At 41.6% G+C, this 23,985-nt stretch overlaps 1 protein-coding gene across 2 annotated transcripts in view; it reads left to right on the forward strand.

Moving 5' to 3' along the window:
* Positions 1 to 645: 645 nt before the first annotated feature.
* Positions 646 to 23,985, forward strand: part of TTC1 (tetratricopeptide repeat domain 1) — a 59,284-nt gene continuing 35,944 nt past the window's right edge. Inside the window, exons 1-2 of one of the 2 annotated variants that reach the window (XM_011947694.1) lie at positions 646 to 739; positions 2,160 to 2,518. In XM_011947694.1, coding sequence (XP_011803084.1) covers positions 2,189 to 2,518 — 330 coding nt within the window. In that variant the 5' untranslated portion in view covers positions 646 to 739; positions 2,160 to 2,188. The remainder of the gene's footprint in view (positions 740 to 2,159; positions 2,519 to 23,985) is intronic. The other variant, XM_011947695.1, reaches the window with a different exon arrangement.

The raw sequence follows: 23,985 nt of genomic DNA on the forward strand, positions 1-23,985 counted from the left end.
TATATATATATATAAAATTGAGGTTAGTCTGAGTGCAGTGGTGTTTACAACTAACTGATCACAACTAGTTACAGATCTTTTTGTTTCCTCTCTACTCCCACTGTTTGACTTGGCTAGCCCTTAAAAAATAAAAAAGGGCCGGGCGCGGTGGCTCACGCCTATAATCCCAGCACTCTGGGAGGCCGAGAGGGAGGATCGTTTGAGCCCAAGAGTTCAAGACCAGTCCGAGCAACATAGTGAAACTCCGTCTCTACTAAAAATACAAAAAATTAGCTGGGCGTGGTGGCGCGCACCTGTGGCCCCCGTTACTCGGAAGGCTGAGGCAAGAGAAGCGCTTGAGCCGAGGAGGTTGACGCTGCAGTCAGCGGAGGCTGTGATTGCCCCACTGCACTCCAGCATGGGCGACAGACTGAGACTGTGTCTCAAAAAAAATTAAATAAATAAATAAATAGTGAAACGAACACCACAGAGACATACTTCCTTTTGTCCTTTTTTCTCTTCTGCAGAGTAACGCGAAGTCTTGCCGTAACCCAAGATGGCAACCATCGCTCAAATGTCACTCCGTACAATGACGTCACACAGCGACCATGCCTTTCCTTCCTGGGAGTTTCGCTACATTTCCCAAGATGCTTTGCCGGTAGCGGCGCTATTAGTCGTCATCGACGGAAGCGCACCTGACTGAGCGGAAGCAGAAGATCTCAGAGGCTAAGAAGGTGGAGACTGGAGAAGCTGTGAGGTTGTGAGTAACCCCGTGGGTCTAAGCGTCTTGGCTGTGAGGAACGAAGCTAGGGAATAATCTGCTGGAAGCACGAGGCGTCGCTTCCCTAACCCTAGGAGCTCAGACTCCTGTGTTCTTCCAGTAGACCTGTGAGCGAAGAGAAATAAGACATTGCTGTGGAGGCGAAGTCTCCGTATTAAGGTCTTGCTGGTTTTTAAGTTTTCTTGGAACATACTAGGGCGAATTCAGACTCTTGTCGTGACACAAGGGTCGTTGGCGTGATTTTGCTGCGACTAGAGCAATTTACATTTTTGCAAATCTCTAGCAAATTTTTGCAAATATCTGGGCTGGTGATGCTCTGACTCAGCTTCTACAGCAGTGGTTCGCAATTGGCTGCACGTCAGAATCACCTGGGATGAAAAAAAAAAAAAAAAAAAAAAAAACTCTGATGCCCTTGCTTGACGCCACGCTAATAAATCAGAGTCTGGTTAGGGTCTGAGCAGTGGTATTTTCTAAATCTCTAGTGTTCTCTTGGGAAGCTAGGGTTCAGAGTCACCCTTTCTGATGCCTGACTCTGACCCCCACGGTGATTCTGATTCGGGTCACCTGCGCGAAGGTTCTCCTTCCACTGTAAGCTGTGGGGGCTCTACTACACTCATTTGGGTTAAAGTGATCACAGTTTGGGCACGGATTTTATTTTGAGGTACACTAGAAACGTATTCTTGGGTTTCCTGTGGTGGTGCTAAAAAGACGGACCATAATTTCTTACTCGTGCCTTGGTTATTCATTCTGAATGAAGATTAGGGCTGCTTCCTTTTTCTTGTCACTGTTTTAGTTTCTAATTTTTGCTATCCAAACAGAACGCGAACGGTGGAACATAGAAGAGTCACATTAAAAACGGCTGCTTTTGTTGCTTATTAGAAGTTCTGGGCGGGGCGCGGTGACTCATGCCTGTAATCCCAGCACTTTGGGAGGCCAAGGCGAATGGATCACGAGGTCAGGGGTTCCAGACCAGCCTGGCCAAGATGGTGAAACCCCGTGTCTACTAAAACTACAAAAATTAGCCGGTGGCGCGGTGGCAGGTGCCTGTAATTCCAGCTACTCGGGAGGCTAAGGCAGGAGAATTGCTTGAACCCGGACGCAGAGGTTGCAGTGAGCCGAGATCGCGCCACTGCATTTCAGCCTGGGTGACAGAGTGAGACTCCGTCTCAAAAAAAAAAAAAAGTCTAGTACCAGATTTGATCAGGAAATGGGTCTCAGTTAAAATGACATTTGACATTATTTTTACTTATAATCTATATTTTTAAATAATGAATTCCAGTGAAAGGAAGTTACAGTGGTTTTTTTGGCTGTAATGCAGAGGTTTGTTTAGGTTTAAAACAGAACTTTTAAAAATATAAGCATCATTACATAGCAGTTGTTTTGTTTTGTTTACCCCCAGCTTTAGCGTCACCTCCCTCACTGGACAGCATGGGGGAGAAGTCAGAGAACTGTAGGGTTCCAGAGGATCTGTTCAATGGTTTGAAGGTTACAGATACTCAGGAAGCCGAGTGTGCTGGTCTTCCAGTTCCTGATCCCAAAAGTCAGCATTCCCTGAGTAAGCTGCTCAGGGATGATGAGGCCCATCTCCAGGAGGACCAGGGAGAAGAGGAGTGTTTTCATGATTGCAGTGCCTCATTTGAGGAGGAGCCAGGAGTGGACAAGATAGAGAACAAATCTAATGAAGATGTGAATTCCTCTGAACTAGATGAAGAATACCTAATAGAACTGGAAAAAAACATGTCGGATGAAGAGAAACAGGTAATTATTTTATTTATTGTGCAAGAGCTGCCACTTACACTGCATTTTAAAATGTGATCGATACTGTATCGTAGACCACCTCATCTGTGGTAAAGAATAACTTGCCCCTTTGTCTTTTTATGGCTTTAATAGTATTGGATCTGAGATAAATCGGTGGCATGACAGGGAAACAGAGTGTGTCTGCTTAGCAAAGAAATTTTCATTATTTTCTGTGAACCTTGAGTTATGTTCATCTTGTACTTCAGGAGTCTGTAACATAACAGTCTTTTTGTTTATTTTCAAAATGTATATATACTTTTTAGTTTTCTGTTATAACCTTTTCTGTGGTTGGCTGCTGAAATTTCTGTAATGAACATTTTTATGTTTATGCTACATTTATGTTTATGAACATTTCCAGTTTATGCTAATCCCTTGTTAGCAAAATATGACTGCCTGAATATCTTGGTGGAGTTTTGGTTGTGGAGGTCTTCAGGAACAGAATTGTGTATGATTATAGCTAGCTATCGTTTGTTGAATGCCTACAATGTGCTGTCCGCTGACTTAAAATGTTTACTTGTGTTTTCATTAATCCTCACAACATGCCTATGAAATACGTACTGTTAGGCCGGGCGCGGTGGCTCAAGCCTGTAATCCCAGCACTTTGGGAGGCCGAGACGGGCGGATCATGAGGTCAGGAGATCGAGACCATCCAGGCTAACACGGTGAAACCCCGTCTCTACTAAAAAATACAAAAAAACGAGCCGGGTGAGGTGGCCGACGCCTGTAGTCCCAGCTACTCGGGAGGCTGAGGCCGAAGAATGGCGTAAACGCGGGAGGTGGAGCTTGTAGTGAGCTGAGATCCGGCCACTGCACTCCAGCCTGGGCGACAGAGCGAGACTCCGTCTCAAAAAAAAAAAAAGGAAGAAAGAAACGAAATATATACTGTTATTTCCCCTAAGGAAACAACTTGGAGTGGTGAAGTAATTAGCCGAAGATCAAATGCCTGATGAATTGCAAAACTAATTCTCAAATCAAATCTGTTTGATTCCAAAGCCGGAGTGTAATGTAGAATGTAATAACAAAAACATCTGTCTTCCTTCAAAGCAGATAGACTAATAAAATGTACAATCTCCTGTTTCTTTGCTCTGGGGCCACACCATTAACTGAGCAAGCCTTCACTTTTGGAGACTGAAGTCCTGCTGTCCTACCTCCTTCTGATTGCACAAGCAAGTTAGTTTCTGAAGAGTTACTGTAATAGCTTCAGTTTGTCTACAAAGAACTTGAATGAGATTGTAGTTTATGCCACTAACGAGCTCACTCACTGAACAGGTTGTGATACATTGGTAATGAGTTGAGATAATAAATGTGCAGGCTAAGCCTAACAGTGGGGGTGGGAAGGTAGCCTGGGGTGGGAAGGAGCATCTTCTCTTTGACACTTTTCGTTATCAAATCAGTTAGCTTTCATGTGAACGTGTTCGCTTTTGTGCTAGTGTGCGCCACCAGAACAGGAGGAAAAAGGGCAAAAATGAGCCAAGTTCATAAACTATCACAGCAAATACAGCTCAAAAAAATTAAGTACTGCTCCATAACATTATAGCAGGTTTCAGGCTTTTTAGAAACACTGATCATGCATCTATGTTAAAAAGATAGCAATGCTTTTCTGATACCTTAATATATTTTGCCCTAAAATTATATTAATTTTCTAGTGCCCTCTGAATTTGACAGTTGAATGGTTTGGCTCAAGGTGTCACAAAGTCTGATCCACACCTCTAATTTAGTAAAGCCTGTTTTGTGTCTCCTAGACCAGAAAATCATACTTTTAGTTCTATAAATACTTTTGGGATTTTTTTTTTTTTTTTTTTTTTGAAGACAGGATCTCGCTGTGTCATCCAGGCTGGAGTACAGTCATGTGATCACGGCTCACTGCAGTTTCAACCTCCTGGGCTCAAGTGGATCCTCCCACCTCAACCTCCTGAGTAACTGGGACAACAGGCATGCACCACCCTACCTGGCTAATTTTTATGGGTGTTTTGGTAGAGACGATGTCTCACCGCGTTGCCCAGGCTGATCTCCAACTGCTGGGCTCAAGCTATCCTGCCATTTTGGCCTCCCAAAGTGCTGGGATTACAGGCGTGAACCACCACACCTAGCCAGGATAATTATTTTTATTGCCTGTAAGTCATATTCTAAGTAGAACAATACTTTCACTTTTTTCGCTCCTTTTAAAAATTGAGTTATAATTTAGTGAAACAGTGTATCAGTTCTCATGTGTAGAATGCAATGAGTTTGACAGTTGTATTCACCTGCGTAACTCACATTTCTATCAAGATAGAGAACATTTCCATCATGTCAGAAACTCCATTTGTGTGCTCTATCAGTCGTTCCTTTCCCAACCACACCACTCTCTGGTTAACCACTCTTCTGATTCCTGTCTCATAGGTGGTTTTTTCCTGTTCCAGACTTTCATATAAATATAATCAGACAGTAGTATTCATGTTTAAAACATAAATATTTTCTATTTATATATCAAAGTGTTTTTATAGCTAATTTGAAAATTTGTAAGAATATCTCATAACAGTAACCTACAGCAGTGCTAGTCCTGTTATTTAGAGAAATGTAAGCCACTAACTCTACTTTAAGGAAATAACCTATGAAAGTACAGATTGCCTTCAGCTAACTGTGGTACTAATGTATTAGCTGTTTTTATGCTATTTTGATAAATATCTTTCCAAAATTTTCAAGAAGCCAGCAAAACAAATGAAGAAATGTCTTCTGCATATATGGTTTGGCTTTAATAGCTCATCAGGGACAGGATAGTATTATATTTGAATCTTTTTTTTTTTTTTTTTGGAGACGGAGTCTAGCTCTGTGGCCCAGGCTGGAGTGCAGTGGCGCGATCTCGGCTCACTGCAAGCTCCGCCTCCCGGGTTTTACGCCATTCTCCTGCCTCAGCCTCCGGAGTAGCTGGGACTACAGGCGCCCGCCATCTCGCCCGGCTAGTTTTTTGTATTTTTTTTAGTAGAGACGGGGTTTCACCGTGGAGCTCAGGATGGTCTCGATCTCCTGACCTCGTGATCCACCCGTCTCGGCCTCCCAAAGTGCTGGGATTACAGGCTTGAGCCACCGCGCCCGGCCTATATTTGAATCTTTTAAAATAGATAAAAGTTCAGATAGTTCAACAATGATTTAAAAAAAATAAATGGCAAAAAAATGTGAAAAGACTTTCAGCCTCATTAATAATAATAAAAAATACAAACTAAAACATTATGTCTCATCTGTCAGATCAGAACATTGATCTGATGTTGACAAGGAGAGGATGCTGGAACTCTTATACTCATGTTGGGAATGTAAATTGTTATGTCACTTCATGGGACACATACCAAATTTTTATGTGAACATTTCTTTAGATAGGGCTATCAGTAGACTCTTCTACAATGATAGGAATATTCTACATCCTGCACCGTGCAGTATGGTAGCTGCTGACTACATCAGGCTGTTGAGCACTTGAAATGTGGCTATTATGGCTGAGAAACTGTATTTTATTTTAATTAATTTAAATAGTCACACGGGGTGGCTCACACCTATAATCCCAACACTTTGGGAGGCTGAGGCGGGTGGATCACCTGAGGTCAGGAGTTTGACCCGAGACCTGCCTGGCCAACATAGTGAAACCCCATCTCTGCCAAAAATAAAAAAAATTAGCCGGGCCTGGTGGCAGGCTCCTGTAATCCCAACCACTCAGGAGGATGGGGCAGGAGAATTGCTTGAACTCGGGACGTGGAGATTGCAGTGAGCCGAGATTGCGCCATTGCACTCCAGCCTGGGAGACAAGAGTGAAATTCCATCTCAGAAAATAAATAGTCACACAGGCCAGGCACAGTGGCTCATTCCTATAATCCCAGCACTTGGGAGGCTAAGGCTGGAGGATCACTTGAGCCCAGGAGTTTGAGACCAGCCTGGGCAAGAGAGTAAGACCCTGTCTTTCCAAAAATAAAATTTTTTAATTAAAAAATTTTTTAAAGCCTTTAAAAATAAAAATAAAAATAACCACATGTGGCACAAGCCTATAGCCCCACCACTCAGGAGGCTGAGGTGGGAAGATCCCTGGAGCCTGAGAAGTTGAGGCTGCAGTGAGCCATGATCACGCCACTGCACCCCAGCCTGTGCAACAGAGTGAGAACTTGTCTCAAAATGAATAAATAAATAATTTTAAAATAAAATCGTCACATGTGGCTAGTAACTACCATATTGGACATGACAGCATTAACCCTGATTTTCTTGCAGCCATTTATTTCAAGGAAATTATTAGAAATATACACAAAATTATGTACATAGATGTGTTGTAGCATCATTCATAATTTTGGAAAGCTAGACAGTGTTAAACAGGGTATTTGTAGTATAGTAAATATATTTGGTCTTTGTCCCTGGTTCCTGTTACAGAGCCCCTAAAACCCTTGGAATTTTCTGATAGTGTATCTTCTGTTATTCTTTTTTTTTTTTTTTTTTTTTTTTTTTTAACACAGACTTTTGAGACGGAGTCTCGCTCTGTCGCCCAGGCTGGAGTGCAGTGGCCAGATCTCAGCTCACTGCAAGCTCCGTCTCCCAGGTTTACGCCATTCTCCTGCCTCAGCCTCCCGAGTAGCTGGGACTACAGGCGCCCACCACTTCGCCTGGCTAGTTTTTTTGTATTTTTTAGTAGAGACGGGGTTTCACCATGTTAGCCAGGATGGTCTCGATCTCCTGACCTCGTGATCCGCCCATCTTGGCCTCCCAAAGTGCTGGGATTACAGGCTTGAGCCACCGTGCCCGGCTCTTCTGTTATTCTTAATGTACCCCTTTTGATAACATCTGAGTTCATCCTAATGAGATAACTTTTAGGGTGTGGCCTATCAATAGCCTAAGGATGGGGCCAGTCACCAAAAAGACTAAGTGATTAGAGGTTTAGAGGGTTGGAACTTTTGGCACCACCTACTGAAATCTAGGAAAGGAGGAGGGTAAGTGCTGGAGATTAAGCCCCATTAAAACTTTTTTCTTTTTGTGTTTTGAACCGGGTCTCACTCTGTTGCCCAGACTGGATTGCAGAGGTGCGATCATAGCTTACTGCAGCCTTCAACCTCCTGGACTCAAGCTGTCCTCCTACATCAGTGTCCCAAGTAGCTGGGACCACAGGCACCCTCCACCACACCTGGCTAAATGTTTTTGTATTTGAAATGAGGTCTCACTGTGTTGCCCAGGCTGGTCTCGAACTCCTGGACTCAAGCAATATTCCCATCTCAGCCTCCCAAAGTGCTAGGATTACAGGTGTGAGCTGCTATGCCTGGCTTATAAAAACTCTTGAACAAGAAATCTGATGAGCTTCCAGGTTGATGAATACATGGAAGTGTTAAGAGGATGGCACCCAGAGAGAGCATGGCAGCTCTGTACCCCTTCTCCCTCTGCCTTTCCCTGTGTGTCTCTTCACCTGGCTGTCCTATATCCTTCATAATATCCTTTATAATAAACTACTAAGTGTAAGTAGTGTTTCCCAGAGTTCTGTGACCCAGTCTAGCAAATTATTGAACCCAAGGACAGGGTGGTTAGAATCCTGTGCTAACCATTCAGTCGGAATCACAGGTCACAACCTGGGACTTGTGATTAGTGTCTGAAGTGGGGCCAGGCTTGTGAGACTGAACTCTTAACCTGTGGGATCAGACACTGGCTACCTGGAGATAGTGACAGAGCTGAATTGAATTACAGGACACCCCGTTGGTGTCCGCTGGAGAATTGTTTAGTGTGGAAGAAAACTCTCATCTGTTGTCAGAACTATTGGGAGTGTATAGTAGGAGAGAAAAATATGTTCTTCCCAGAGTATTATTTAAATTTTGTTGTTATATTTATGTAGTATACAATGCAGTTGTTAAAGATAAATCTTGGCCGGGCATGGTGGCTCACGTCTATAATCCCAGCACTTTGGGAGGCCAAGGTGGGCAGACCACTTGAGCGCAGGAGTTCAAGACCAGCCTAGCCAACATGGTGAACCTCCATCTCTACTAAAAATAAAAAAATTAGCCAGGTATGGTGGCGTGCACTTGTAGTCCCAGCTACTTAGAAGGCTGAGGCACAAGAATTGCTTGAACCTGGGAGGCGGAGGTTGCAGTGAGCCAAGATCACGCCACTGCACTCCAGCCTGAGTGACAGAGTGAGTCTCTGTCTCAATAAATAAATAAATAATTTTTAAAAAAATTCTTTAAAGATGAATCATAGGTATTGACATGGGAAGCTGCCTGTAATGTAATGTCAAATTAATTAATCAGGTTATACAACAGTGATGATTTCTTTTAAGTTAAACTAAACCTATGTGAAAGTATGTTTGTACATACAAATTTGAAGGGTATACACCAAAGTGTAAGCAGTAAGTAACTTTTGAGAGGTGTGATTATTAGGGAATTTTAATTTATATGTAATGCAATTTTGTAATATTTGCTTTTTTTACAGTAAGCCTATATTCCATTATTCCATTTTAAGAATATAAATAAGTAAAAATTGATTACTTTACAACCAAAGCGTATGCCCTACCACAAAAGCACATAAAGCCGACCCCTGAGGATTTGGGAAAGAAGTGCTATTCCGTATAAAGTCTATGTATTATTAAAGGCTTCTTGTGGACACAACCAAATAACAATAGCCAAAGTCTGTTAATCAAGCTAACCTCACTTGTCCTGTGGCTGGGAAGATAATTCAGGCTCAAGTACAGTGTCACTTCTCAGCAGAACTCATAAATCAAGAGTAATTGAGGAGGAAAGCAGTTAAGATTTGGTAAAAAGCAGGAAAAGCTCTCAGTGGGAGTATAGTGTATTTGTGTGTTTATTTCAGCAGTGAATCTTAACTGTTTGTGAAAGCTTCAGTGTAGACATGACTACCCATAGGAATGAAATTTTAGCTAACATTTGAGATGTACTAGGTATGTGAAGCAAATAATTGGTTCTGAGAGGCTTGGCTAAGGTGAAGGACAGATGTAGCAGCAGACAAGAATTGCAGTAATAACATGACACAAAAAATGCTATCTTTTTTGTATCATATACCTTATGATATATGGTATTCTATATATCAATGTTGGAGCTGCTATAACAAAATACCTTAGACTGGATAATTTATAAATAATAGAAATTTATTGCCTGGTGCGGTGGCTCATGCCTGTAATCCCAGCACTTCGGGAGGCCGAGGCAGGCAGATCACAAGGTCAGGAGATCGAGACCATCCTGGCTGACACGGTGAAACCCTGTCTCTACTAAAAATACAAAGAATTAGCCGGGCGAGGTGGCAGGCGCCTGTAGTACTAGCTACTCGGGAGGCTGAGGCAGGAGAATGGCGTGAACCCGGGAGGCGCAACTTGCAGTGAGCTGAGATCACGCCACTGCACTCCTGGCATGCAGGAGTCGCCTCGGCGACAGAGCGAGACTCTGCGTCTCAAAAAATAAATAAATAAAATTTATTGCTCGTAATTCTGGAGGCTGAGAAGTTCAAGATCAAGGTGCCAGCAATTTCAGTGTCTGGTGAGGGCCTGTTCCTTACAGATGGCACCATTTGTGTTCTTACGTGGCGGAAGGGGCAGGGCAGCTCCCTTCAACCTCTTTTATTGGGACACTAATCTATTCATGAGGATGGAGCCCTTATGACTTAATCCCATCCCAAAAGGCCCCACCTCTTAATACCAACACAATGGGGATTAGGTTTCAACATGAATTTTGGAGGGACACATTCAGACCATAGCGAGTGTTTATAGTATTAGGACCTATGGCACATACTGCAGAATGCTGGTATTGATTCTATAAGAAAATCGCCTTTTATGGACTGCTTGTCACAGTGCAGTTTCTTAGGCCTCGTGTAAATTTCCTAGGTAATTCATATGCACATGCTGAGACTTGAGGACCACTGTCATGGGCTTTGCACAGTCTTCCTCCATTAAATAGCTATTGAATGAATAGTGTCTTTATTTCCCCCATGAGAGCCAATAATTGGCCTTACAAGTTACAGAAATTTTTTTATCACATTTATTCAAGTAATATTTGCATTTCTTCCACACACCAGGCGTTGTTTGAGGCCCTGAGGAATACAGTGGTGAACAAGACAGAGAGGGTTTCTGTTCTCTCATTGGGGAATTAGGACAAAATCTTAAGATGAAGTGATGCAGGGTTGGGTTGGAAGGATGGTGCTATGGTTTGAATGTTTCTCCCCAAAATTCATGTTAAACTTAATCCTTGATGTGTAGTATTAAGAGGTTGAGCCTTTAGAAGGTGATTAGAAGAATCAGTATCCTTATAAAGTATACCAATAAAAGACTTGAGGGAACCTGTTGGGCCCTTCTACTCCCCTTTCACCAAGTGAGGATGCAGAAAGAAGGCACCATGTTGAATCAGAGAACACGCCCCTTACCAGACACCAAATCTGTTAGTGCCTTGATCTTGGCGTTTCCAGCCCCTACAGCTGTGCAAAATAAATTTCTATTATTTATAAATTAACCAGTCGTGTTATTTTGTTATAGCACCCTGAGTGGACTAAGACAGGTGGAGAGACCTGCTTTAGATTGGCTGGTCAGGAAAGCCTCTCTGAAGAGGTGGCCTTTCAGCAGAGCCTGGGGGAGGGTGGCACTGGGAGCAGCCAAGTGTGTGACCATCTGAGAGGCAAGCATTGCAGACAAAGAGAGCAGTTGAATAAAGCCCTAAAGTAACAACAACCTTGGTGTTTTGACATATTCAAGGAGTGGAAGAGCCTATGGCTGAAGCATAATGATTAAGGAAGAGAGTGGGTTGATAGTAGGCAAGAATCTGATTATGGAACAGTTCCTAAGCCGTGGTAAAGAATTTGAAGTTTGTTCCAAGTGCAGAAGGAAACAGGTGGATAATTTTAAGCCAGGGAGAGACAGGAGTTATTTACATTTTAATAAGAGAATTCAGTTCTTATATGGAGAATGGAGGGGTATAAGGATAGAGGAGGGACATGAATGGAACATTTGAGACCAGTTAGGCTCTAATGCAGTAGCCCGGGCAAAGATAATAGTAGCTTGAACTGTGGATCTGAAGAGAAATGAATGATTTCGGGATGTATTTCAGAGGTAAAGCTGACCACACATTGCAGTGGATTCGATTGGAGGAATGGAGTGAGACTTTAGAATGATTCCTTTTCTTCAGCTACTGGATGGATGGTGGTGGCCTTTATTAATATGAAGAAGATGAAGGAACTTTGAACTCATCCAGGTTCTGGTGATTTAATTCTTTCCTGCAAACAAACATTTTCATTTGTAAGCCAAAATGCAGATTTAGTCATTTCAGTAGGTTTGCTGCCTTTCACCAGTGGTTTGCAAATGGTATTCATTTACATGTACACATAAGGGATCTAAAAGTCTGTTGCATGGTGAACATAGATTCAGAATGCATGGGATCTGAGATTTTTAAACATTAGGCTCTGAAAATTTCAAGCATTGTTCTTTAAGGTCATTTTCTCTTTAGGAACCGTTATCAAAGCTTAGAAGTCTCAGTTTAGAACAGAAGTTATATTTTAGTGTCTTCCCTCTGTCATTTTTCCTAAATTCCACATTACTTAATCTTTTGGATTTCCATGTTTCTGCCACCTTATTGCATCATTTTCATAATCTAATCAATGTTGTGGCTGTGGATGTGTTTGCAGGGAATACTCTCTTGATTGCTTCCAAAAAGTTTTCAGTAACTTCTTCCATAGTGGCCTGCATAGTCCTGTTAACTTCGTGAGTAACCTTTCTGATTTTGTTGTTTCCCTTTTCTTTCTTTCTTTTTTTTTTTTTTAATTATTTTTATACTTTAAGTTCTAGGGTACATGTGCATAACGTGCAGGTTTGTTAACATATGTATACTTGTGCCATGTTGGTGTGCTGCACCTCTTCCTTTTTTTTTTTTAAGACGGAGTCTCACTCTGTCACCAAAGCTGGAGTGCAGTGGTGCTATCTCTGCTGCAACCTCTGCCTCTTGGGTTCAAGTGATTCTTCTGCCTCAGCCTCCCGAGTAGCTGGGGCTACAGGTGTGTGCCACCACACCCAGCTAATTTTTGTATTTTTAGTAGAGACTGGGTTTTACCATATTGGCCAGGCTGGTCTCAAACTCCTGACATCGTGGTCTACCCACCTTGGCCTCCCAAAGCGCTGGGGTTACAGGCATGAGCCACCGCACCCTGCCTCCTGCCTCCTTTTCTTTCATTTCTTGTTTTCTTTTGGTTTTTTGTTTTGTTTTGTTTTTTGTTTCGAGATGGAGTTTCACCCTATCGCCCAGGCTGGAGTACAGTGGCATGATCTTGGTTCACTGCAACCTCTGCCTCCTGGGTTCAAGTGATTCTCCTGCCTCAGCCTCCCGAGTAGCTGGGATTGCAGGTGCCCATCACCACACCTGGCTAATTTTTGTATTTTTAGTAAAGATGGGGTTTCACCATGTTGGCCAGGCTGGTCTCAAACTCCTGACCTCAAGTGATCCACCCGCCTCAGCCTCCTTTTCTTTCATTTCTAATGGGCATCTTTTGGAACTAAGGTAGTCATTTTTACCAACTTCTTATAGAGTTACCACTGTTGAACTTAATGCTGTCTACAAACGATTAAATCAAATCCTGGAAGGAGCTTAGATTTCTGATCCCAATTTTGTTTATTTTTATTTTTGTAGAGGCCCTTTCACTTGGCCTCCCAAAGTGCTGAGATTACAGGCATGAACCACCCTGCTTGGCCTGATCCTGAGTTTAAACCAGAGGAAATAAGGGTTGCTTGCTCTAAAACAGGGGTCATCAACCCCCGGCCATGTACTAGTACCAGCCTGTGGCCTGTTAAGAACCCAGCCACACAGCAGAAGTGAGCAGCAGACTAGTGAGCGAAGCTTCATCTGTATTTACGGCCACTCCCCATCATTTGTATTACTGTCTGAGCTCCGCCTCATGTAATATGCGTGGTGGCATTAGATTCTCGTGGGCTTGTGAACCCTATTGTGAACTGCACATGCAAGGGATCTAGACTGTGGCTCATTATGAGAATCTAATGCCTGATAGTCTATCACTGTCTCCCATCACCCCCAGGGGGAACCATCTAGTTGCAGGAAAACAAGTTCAGGGCTCCCACTGATTCTACATTATGGGGAATTGTATAACTATTTGATTATATATTACAGTGTCATAATTATAAAAATAAAGTACACAATAAATGTAATATGGTTGAATCATTACGAACACCCCCTCCCCCACGACCCTGGTCCGTGGAAAAATGGTCCCCCACAAAAGCAGTCCTTGGTGCCAAGAAGGTTAGGGACCGCTGCTCTAAAATATTTGGAAGTTAGTGAGGTATGTTTACATTATTTGCTGGTAGAAAATTAAAATGGCATTCAGTATTTCCTGTGTTTATTAAGAAAGGTCACTTAATAAACAAATAATGTATGTTTACATTATTTGCTGGTAGAAAATTAAAATGGCATTCAGTATTTCCTGTGTTTATTAAGAAAGGTCACTTTGTGTAGATCAGTGGTTTCCAGACTTTGTTGTGCCTAAGCATCACAGGAAATGTATTAACCATGCAAAGCCTGAGAAGTGTCTGATACCACACACCTGTGAGGCCACAACCAGGCATCTGCTTTGTTAGCAAGCCTCCCAGGTAATTTCAATATAGGAAGAACTCTTCAATATAGGAAGAATTTCAATATAGGAAGAACTTTTCCCACCCGATGGGAAACAGATCCAGATGGATGCAGATGACTGAGCTTCCAAAACAAGAAGTATTGACCTAACCCGTACATTGACTGCATCCAACTTCGGAAGAACTGAATGGGAGGTTTTCTTTTACCCACATCCGTTGATCAAGGTCTGAAAACAACTTGTTGGGCCGAATTTAAGCAGTCCTAACAGAAAATTTATTTCTACTAAATTGTGTTTTGGGAAATAGAATTTTCTGATTTAAGAAACAAGGGAGTGTTTCCAAGATTAATTCTTCATAGATCAGTCATTTTTTCCTCAGAAGGATAATACCTACTGAGAGGCAGTTTCTAACTGTGGCTTAGATCTAAAGATTCTTCCCTCATGCCTCCCTAGAGGACCTGTAAAGGTGACTCGTGGAAAGAACAGATATGTCTTTATATATGTAAAGCAAGAGATATCTGATTTCAAAGAAGACAAAACCGAAAGCTTATTTTTTTAATGATAAGGAATTCCCTTCAGAATAATTTGTAGAAGTGGTGTCCCTAGCCTTTCCAATATTTGCATTCCAAGTGTAGTTTTCTCATCCCACCTAGATAAGACTAAAGCAGAAGGTTTTGTCGCATTTGCCTCCATTTTACAGCAATTGAGCAAGTATGTAGCTCTCTTTACTCTCTCTTTTACTCCAGCAATTGATGTCTGGGTACTGTGATTCTTGGGTACTATGCTTGGCGTAAAGTGTATGCTGTTTTATTTTGTAGCAATTACTTCACAAAACTGCAGAGCGCAGCAGAGAGCTGCTGATAGATTTATAATATGGACATAAGCTTGCCGGAGCGACAGTCTTGGTTTTATCCGTTTGTCTGTTGAGCACATGCTTACCGTAGGATTATTTAAATATGAGATTATTGTTTAAATGTATTTCATGAGGCCGGGCGTGGTGGCTCAAGCCTGTAATCCCAGCACTTTGGGAGGCCGAGACAGGCGAATCACGAGGTCAGGAGATCGAGACCATCCTGGCTAACACGGTGAAACCCCGTCTCTACTAAAAAAATACAAAAAACTAGCCGGGCGAGGTGGCGGGCGCCTGTAGTCCCAGCTACTCGGGAGGCTGAGGCAGGAGAATGGCGTGAACCCGGGAGGCGGAGTTTGCAATGAGCCGAGATCCGGCCACTGCGCTCCAGCTTGGGCGACAGAGCGAGACTCCGCCTCAAAAAAAAAATAAAAATAAAAATAAAAAATAAATGCATTTCATGCCAGTTTTTACTATTTAATAATGATAGGTGGGATATACACTTGTAAGCTCCAAGTCAAGTGTGTTTGTGTTGTATTCACTGACCTAAAGTAAAAGAAATACCCTACTCAGCCACTGCATTGTAAGAGTGGTTTATTTATAAGAGACTAGAGGAGCACTTTCTAACATTTTGCCTTGCTACCCCAGGATTTTAAATTATATCAGTTGAAGTTCTGTAGCTTGGATTTTTGGGTTTTTTGAAGGGTGGTTTTTTTGTTGTCCATTAAAAAATTAAATTCAAGCTACTTCTAATATTTTAAGCAAGTGAATCAATCCATTTGAAGCTCTTAGCACAATGTCTGGCTACATACTAAGTATTATGAGTTTTAGCTCACTGAATGAGTTACACAGCCATGGAATCAGGCATCTTTGGGTAATCTAAGCAGATAGGAGTACTATGTTAGTAAATAGGAAATGACAAGGTAAGATTATAGCCAAGTCATGGATATTTGCTTTACAGGAAGAGTCTTCACTTAGCAATATTAGTATACCATTTTTCATCCTAACTAGCATTTAAAGTAATCTGTCTTCTTTATAGAATATCTTCTTTATGCAAAGCAGTTTATAATGTTTATATCCTTGATTTGCTAATTTTATTCAGAAAGGACACTTGTAACAGTTTCCACCCTTATTTCTTTGTTAGTTAAATGAAAATTAACCCACATATGCTATAGATTCAGGGTAATTCTAGAAATTGAGTTATTCGTTCAGCAGACATTTGTTAGTACCTGCAATTAATAGACAAAATCGGCCAGGTACGGTGGCTCACGCCTGTAATCCCAACACTTTGGGAGGCCAAGTCGGGCAGATCACCTGAGGTCAAGTTTAAGACCAGCCTGACCAACAAAGTGAAACCCCATCTCTACTAAAAATACAAAAAAATTAGCCGGGCGTGGTGGCATGTGCCTGTAATCCCAGCTACTCAGGAGGCTGAGACAGGAGAATCTCTTGAACCCGGTAAGCAGATGTTGCAGTGAACTGAGATTGCATCATTGCACTCCACCCTGGGCAAAAGAGCAAAACTCTGTCTAAAAAAAAAAAAGACAAAATTTTTTTTTTTTTTTTTTTTTTTTTTGAAATAGGGTTTTGCTCTTTTGCCCAGGCTGGAGTGCAGTGACGCAATCATGGCTCATTATAACCTTCAGGGATCAAGTGATCCTTCCGCCTCAGCTTCCCAAGTAGCTAGGACTACAGGCATGAGCCATCACGCCCAGCTAATTTTTTTTTATTTTTAGTAGAGGCATAGTCTTGCTATGTTGCCCAGGCTGAAGTTTTCTTGAAGAATATGGTTTTCTCTGTCAAGAAACTTATAATTCAGCCAGGAAGACATGTAACTATGCTTACCTTTTTATTTTAGGTAGTTTCGTGTTTTATCAGCATACTCTGGTTGGCATGTAAGTGTCGGGGAGCAATGGGTGGAGCTTTCTCTGTGCTGCGTACTTTAGCACAGTGCCTGCACGTTATGTGCCGTAAGTATGTTGAAAAACTGTCATTACTGAGGTAGGAGTTTCAAGTCCTTACTGGAGGCTGTATTTAGCTCTTGAAAGAGAAAAATTATTTCCCAGGTGGAGAGTTCTATTTTAACTTTTTATTTTTGAAATAACATTTTTTAGAAAGTAGCAAAAAATAGATTCCAGCTTCCCCTAGTTTTAACAGCTTACATAGCCATAGTGCAGTTATCAAAACCAGGAAATAAACATTATTACAACGCTATAAACTACAGACCTTATTCAGATTTCATCACATTTCCCATGAACGTCATCTTTTCTGTTCCAGGACCCATTGCATTTAGTTTTCATGTCGCCTTGATTTTCTCTAGTTCATGATAGTTCCTTTGTCTTTTCTTTTCTTTTTTTAAGAGAGACTAGAGTAGCCCAAGCTGGAGCACAGTGGCATGATCATAGCTTACTGCAGCCTCAAACTCCTGGACTCAAGTGATCCTCCTGCCTCAGCCTCCCTCATAGCTGGGACTGCAGGCTCTTGCCATCACACCCACTAATTTTTTTTTTTTTTTTTTTAGGACACGGGGTTTTGCTTTGTTGCCCAGGTTGATCTTGAATTCACATTCTCAAGTGATCCTAGCACCTCAAAAGTAATAATAATAATAATAGAACAACCTAAGTCCTGTGGTCCAAGCCCTTGATTCAGTGAGGAAAAGGTTTGTTTTTGTTTTGTTTTGCTTTGTTTTTTGAGACCAGGTCTTGCTCTGTCCCCCAGGCTGGAGTGCAGTGGCATGATTCCATAATTCCACTGTAGCCTCGACTTCCTGGGCTCCAGTGATCTTCCCACCTCAGTCTCCAGAGTAGCTGGGACTGCAGGCATGAGCCACCATGCCCAGCTAATTTTTGTATTTTTATTTATTTATTTTTTTGTTTTGTTTGTTTTTGAGACAAAGTCTTACTGTGTCACCCAGGCTGAAGTGCAATGATGCAATCTCAGCCCACTGCAACCTCTGCCTCCCAGGTTCAGGTGATTCTCCTGCCTCAGCCTCCCAAGTAGCTGGGATTACAGGCATCCACCACCACACCTGGCTAATTTTTATATTTTTTATAGAGACGGGGTTTGACCACGTTGGCCAGGCTGGTCTCAAACTCCAGACCTCAGACGATCCACCTGCCTTGGCCTCCCAAAGTGCTGGGATTACAGGTGTGAGCCACTGTGCCCAGCCTAATTTTTGTTTTTCAATAGAGACGGGGTTTTGCCGTGTTGCCCACGCTGGTCTCAAACTCTTGAGCTCAAGCAGTCCACCCTCCTTGGCCTCCCGAAGTGCTGAGATTACAGGTATGGGCTACCACACCCAGTGAGATTTATTTTTAACGTAGGTCTCAAAATGACTATAGATCAGAACTCTGGAACTAAATAACATGTTTTGGAGCAGTGTCATCCCCTTTTCTTGTCAGTGTCATCCTCTTTTCAGTGTCATCCCTAGTTCTTGACACCAAGGGAATTACAAGTGACTTTTTCTTTAGAACTATGAAGCATATAAGTTCTGTGTGTTCACCTTTTTGCAGCACTTTCTGTGCGTTACTCAGTTCTACTTCCTGCAAACAATTCTTTATTTCCGCACCTGTGGAAGACAGTATGGTCTTGTGGTTAAAAGCATGAACTTTGTTGTTTTGTTTTGCTTTGTTTTGTTTAAAAGACAGGGTCTAGCTTCATTGCCAATGCAACTCCTGGGCTCAAGCGATTCTCCCACCTCAGTCCCTCAAGTACTTGGGACTAAGGTGTGCACCACCTCACCTAAAAACATTAACTTGGAAATGTTAGATGTGTCCTAGCTCTATCATTTAACTTGGCGTAAAATGGGATCATAAGGATTAAATGACTAGCAGACAAGAGCAATCAGGAACTGTTAACTATAGCTATTAAGTCAAAATTCAGTGAACATAGACCATAAAATATTTCAGGTCTAGAATAGAACATAGAAGATCTCTTAAAAATCATTTTTAGATACTTGGTTTTCTAAAGGTTGCAAGTGTACATTCCAGAATGTTATAGAAGTATGACAACCTCAATTATTTAACTCCTGCAAGTTATGAAGAAAAGTTGTTTGGCTAGGGATGTCGGGGTGAGAGAATTTAGAAAGGAGTACAGTGGAAGCTTCTGAGGTTCTGGCAGTGCTCTCTATCTTAATTTGTATAGTAGTTTTGTGAATATATATTTTGCAACAGTATACTAAGTGGTACATTTCTGTATGTTTTTCTGTGTGTATTGTACCTCTGGTTGTTTAAGCAATTTCTGATACTGGGGTATTAAAATCTTCAACTAGTGTTGGATTGTCTGTTTCTCTTCTGAATTCAGTCAGTTTTTCCTTTATGTATTTTATGGTTCTGCTGTTAGATACGTATACACCTATAATTGTTATATTTTCCCAATTTGTTGACCTTTTTACCATTATGAAATATCCCCTTTTTTGGTCTCCAGTAATATATCTTGTCTTAAAGCCTATTTTGTCTGATAGCACTTCAGCTACTTCTCTTAAGGTTGCTGTTTACACAGTATCTTTTTTTATACTTTTACTTTCAAACTGTATATGTCTTTGAATGTGAAGTATGCATCTTATAGTCAGCATATGATTGAATCTTGTTAAATCCAGTGTGATAATCTGTGCTCTTTGAGTTGTTTAGTCCATTCATATTTAATCTGCTTATTTATATGGTTGGATTTACTCATTAGTCTTTTACAAGTCTCGTGTGTTCTTTATTCCTGTTTCTTTTTTACTGCCTCTTTTTGTATTAGATAATATTTTGTGCATGCTATTATAATACTTTGGATTTTATTAACTATGTTTACTTTTAGCTATTTTCTTAATGGTTGCTGTAGGAATTGTAATGCACATCTTTTTATAGTCTACTTTAGTTTTTCGGAATTTTTTTGTTTTTGTTTTTGTTTTTGAGACAGGGTCTCACTCTGTTGCCCAGGCTGGAGTACAGTGGCCGCAATCATGGATCACTGCGGCCTCCACCTCCCTGGGCTCAGGTGATCCTCCCACCTCAGCCTCCTGAGTATCTGGACTACAGGTGCACACCACCATGCCCAGCTAATTTTTGTATTTTTTGTAGATATGGAGTTTGGCCGTTGCCTAAACTGTTCTCACACTCCTGAGTTCAAGTGATCCACCTGCCTTGGCCTCCCAGAGTGCTGAGATTACTGGCGGGAGCCACTGTGCCCAGCCCTACTTTAGTTTAATACTACTTACTTTCAGTGAAATGTATTGATAGAAGCTTTGCTTTAGCATAGCTCCATTTCCTCTCCTCCACTTTGAACTATCATTGTCATGTACATTATATCAATATGTGTTTATGTTGTAAACCTAACCACTGAGTGTCATTTTATAATCTTTTGTCTTTTAAAGAAATTAAAGAAGAGAGAAAATAACATTAGAGTCTTATATCTGCTTACCATTTCAGGTGTTCTTCATTTCCTCCTGTGGTTTTGAGTGACCATCTACTGTCATTTCCTCCAGCCTGAAGGACTTTAATATGTTTTGTGAGGCAGGTTTCACAGCAGTAAATTCCCTTTGTTTGTTGTAAAAGTCTTTATTTTGCCTTCATCTTTGAGGTGGTTTTGTTAAATGTATAATCTGTCTTGAAAATTTTTCTTGTTCACCATTTTAAATATATCATTACACTGCCTTCTGCCCTGCGCTGTTTCTGGTAAGATGTCAGAAATTAGTAGTCTTGTTGTCTTTTATCATTTTTCTCTTGTGGCTTTATTTTCTCTTTATCTCTCATCACTCTTGACATGGTGGTGTCCTCAGATGTAGATCTTTCTAGTCTACTTGAGGTTCACCGAGATGAGCTTCTTGGATCTTTAGATTAACGTTTTTCATCAAAATTTTAAAGTTATCAGCCTTTATTTCTTCAAACATTTGTTCTGTTCTTCTCTTTCTTCCCTTCTTCTGGGTCTTCAGAGGGTCCTGTCCATTTTTCTTCAGTCTTTTTGCTTGGATAATTTCTTCCAATACAACTTCAAGTTTACTTATTCTTTTTATTTTCTGAAGCAAGGCCACACTCTGTGGCCTAGGCTGTAGTGCAGTGGCACAATCATGGCCTCAACTTCCTGGGCTCAGGCGATCTTCCCACCTCAGCCTCCAGAGTAGCTGAGACCACAGGTGCGCACCACCACACATGGCTAACTTTTTTGGCTTTTTGCTAGAAACAGGGTTTCACCATGTTGCCCAGAATGGTCCAAACTCCTGACTCGGGCAGTTCACCCACCTCGACCTCCTAAAGTACTGGGATTACAGGTGTGAGCTACTGTCCCTGGCCTGTCCAGTTTTACAGTTGGCTTTAAGGAAAAGGATTTTGTCAACCTCCTTACTTCACCACATCAGAAATTCCACCTATTTTTGAACTGTGTAAATAATGTTTTTTATTTTCAAAAAATAAAATTAAATCAGAAAGGATGAGAAAAAAAAAACAAGGCTTAAAATTGACTGTAGGGCCGGGCGCGGTGGCTCAAGCCTGTAATCCCAGCACTTTGGGAGGCCGAGACGGGTGGATCACGAGGTCAGGAGATGGAGACCATCCTGGCGAACACAGTGAAACCCTGTCTGTACTAAAAAATTAAAAAAAAAAAAAAAATAGCCGGGCGAGGTGGCGGGCGCCTATAGTCCCGGCTACTGGGGAGGCTGAGACAGGAGAATGGCGTAAACCCGGGAGGCGGAGCTTGCAATGAGCTGAGATCCGGCCACTGCACTCCAGCCTGGGTGACAGAGCGAGACTCCGTCTCAAAAAAAAAAAAAAAAAACAAAACAAATTACATAACAATCATGAATTGATTATATAGAAAAGATAATTCCATTAACTTTGGACACAGACTCTGACTGCAACAAAACCTTGAACTTTACATAGTAGGTTCATTGTTGGTAATGATATTTGTGTAGTAATTTTGGACCTCTTGTTTATTGTAGGATAGAGCAAATTAATAAAGTCACTCTTCTGAGAACCAGAGTTTTCACTGTGGAGGAATGTGAGGAAGAACCCTGTGTTGTTGGATTTCACTTGTATGTGTTCTTTGGACTCATAAGGGTTTCATTTTGTTGAAGATGTATTTCGTGGGTTTCTTCACTGAGAGGGCCTAAAAGCAGTAACACCCTAGTAACAGTGAACACACTGACACCAGATCTTTGTTTCTAAACACTGTTCCACACTAAAAGAATCCAGGATTCAGCTGAATGGGGTGACTCACACCTGTAATCTCAGCACCTTGTGAGGCTCTGGTGGGAGGATCACTTGAGCCCAGGAGTTTAAGACCAGTCTAGGCAACATAGTGAGACTCCCCGCAATCTCTACAGAAAGAAAAACAAAATAGCCAGACGTGGTGGTATGCACCTGTGGTCCCAGATACTGAGGAAACTGAAGTGGGACGATTGCTTGAGCCCAGGAGGTTGAGGCTGCAGTGAGCCATGATCTCTTTAGCCTGGGTGGCAAAGCGAGACCCTGTCTTTAAATAAGTAAGTAAGTAAGTAAAAATTGATCTAGGACTTCTTGGAAATATGGCCAGATCTAGGGTAGGCAAAGTACAGAATACTACACCCAGAATATTACGTAAACCTGCAACAAAGTTAAATAAACCCAGGTAAAATACCCATGCAGGTTCTGGAAGTGGGCTAGGGAGGCTTGAACTGGAAATCCTAGAGAACTCAGTTACCTGGAACATAGTTTAAAAGGGCCGTATGGATATGGGTGGGGCCCACAAGAGGGGGACCTTGACAAGAGCCTCTTCTGCCCAGGTCTGAGGGCCAAAAAGCCCTCTACAACACATGAAACCATTTAAGCATTAAATAACACTCCAGATTTTTTGCAGTGTTTTTGTTGTGTTCATAATTTAAAACAATCTCTAAGGCAGAATTGAATTACAAAATTAAAAGCAGTATGTACAGTCTGCATTCAAAGAAAGGTAATGTGGGAAAAGAAGCAAAAGGTGGCCCCAGGGAGGAGCTATGGTTTGTACTAGACTTTGAAAACTACGGAAAATTTGGTGTGAGAGAGTTGGGAGGAGGATATGGAAGAGATGCTCCGTGGAAGGACATGGGGGCCAATAAGCAAACAAATGGGATGAGGGAAAAGCATAGTGAGCTTTGAGAGACAATAGTGAGATCAGACTGTCTAGCAAAGAGGACTTGTGTTGCATAGGTTGAGTAGGTTGGAACAGAAGCTTGATGTAGTGTGAACAAGAGATTTCTGAATCTTGATTTTTCTCGTCTGTAAAATGAGTCAAGACCTCCATGTCCACCTCTCAAAATTATCTTGAAAAACAAATGAGCTAATGTATGTGACAGCAGATTTTCAGCAGTGAAGTGCTGTACTGGTGTAGGTTGTAATGAATTTTGAATACCAAGTTGAGAAGTTTACAGTTGTGGTAGTAACTTTTCAAATAAGCTCCATTCATTGAGACCGTTGTCTGTTTGGGACTTTCCTTGGCAGTTCCTGTGATGATTTACAATGCAGGATAATGTCACTATTTCCCCCTAAGTTTTCAGTGATGGAGAAGAAAGTACCGAGTAAAGGGCCTTATAAAATTTCTTTGGTTTCCATTTCTATAGAAGTATAATTCAAGATCAGAGGTTTCCCTGTGAGGCCTCTCTGGAATGTGTTAAAAGGCATTGTGGAGGTATGTAAGGGTTTTAACCACATTAGAAGCTTCTGTTCATAGAACAGAACCTGGAAAGACTCCCCTGATAGTGCTGCAGAATATCAGCACCGCCGGCTCACGTATGTGTGCTTCTGGCACCTAGCACGCTAAGGAAGACCCGTACACTATTTATCATATCTATCCTCGGATTCCAGTAATATTGTACTATATGCCTGTCATCCTTTGGAGAAAGAATATATTCAGCAGAAAAAAACTCCAGTCTTTGTACTGGGATCATCATTTCAGTCTCGGCACAGCTGGGAAATAGTTCAACTTTCTCCTCAAAGTGCTATTTTTAGCTGTTTCCAAGGAGATGTTCAGCATGATACTGATAATTGCATTACTCTTAATTTGCACAATCTGTGGAGAGGGAAGCAGCAGTTCTTTT

This window comes from Colobus angolensis, unplaced genomic scaffold (genome assembly GCF_000951035.1).
Source record: "Colobus angolensis palliatus isolate OR3802 unplaced genomic scaffold, Cang.pa_1.0 Scaffold27, whole genome shotgun sequence".
Taxonomy (NCBI): domain Eukaryota; kingdom Metazoa; phylum Chordata; class Mammalia; order Primates; family Cercopithecidae; genus Colobus; species Colobus angolensis.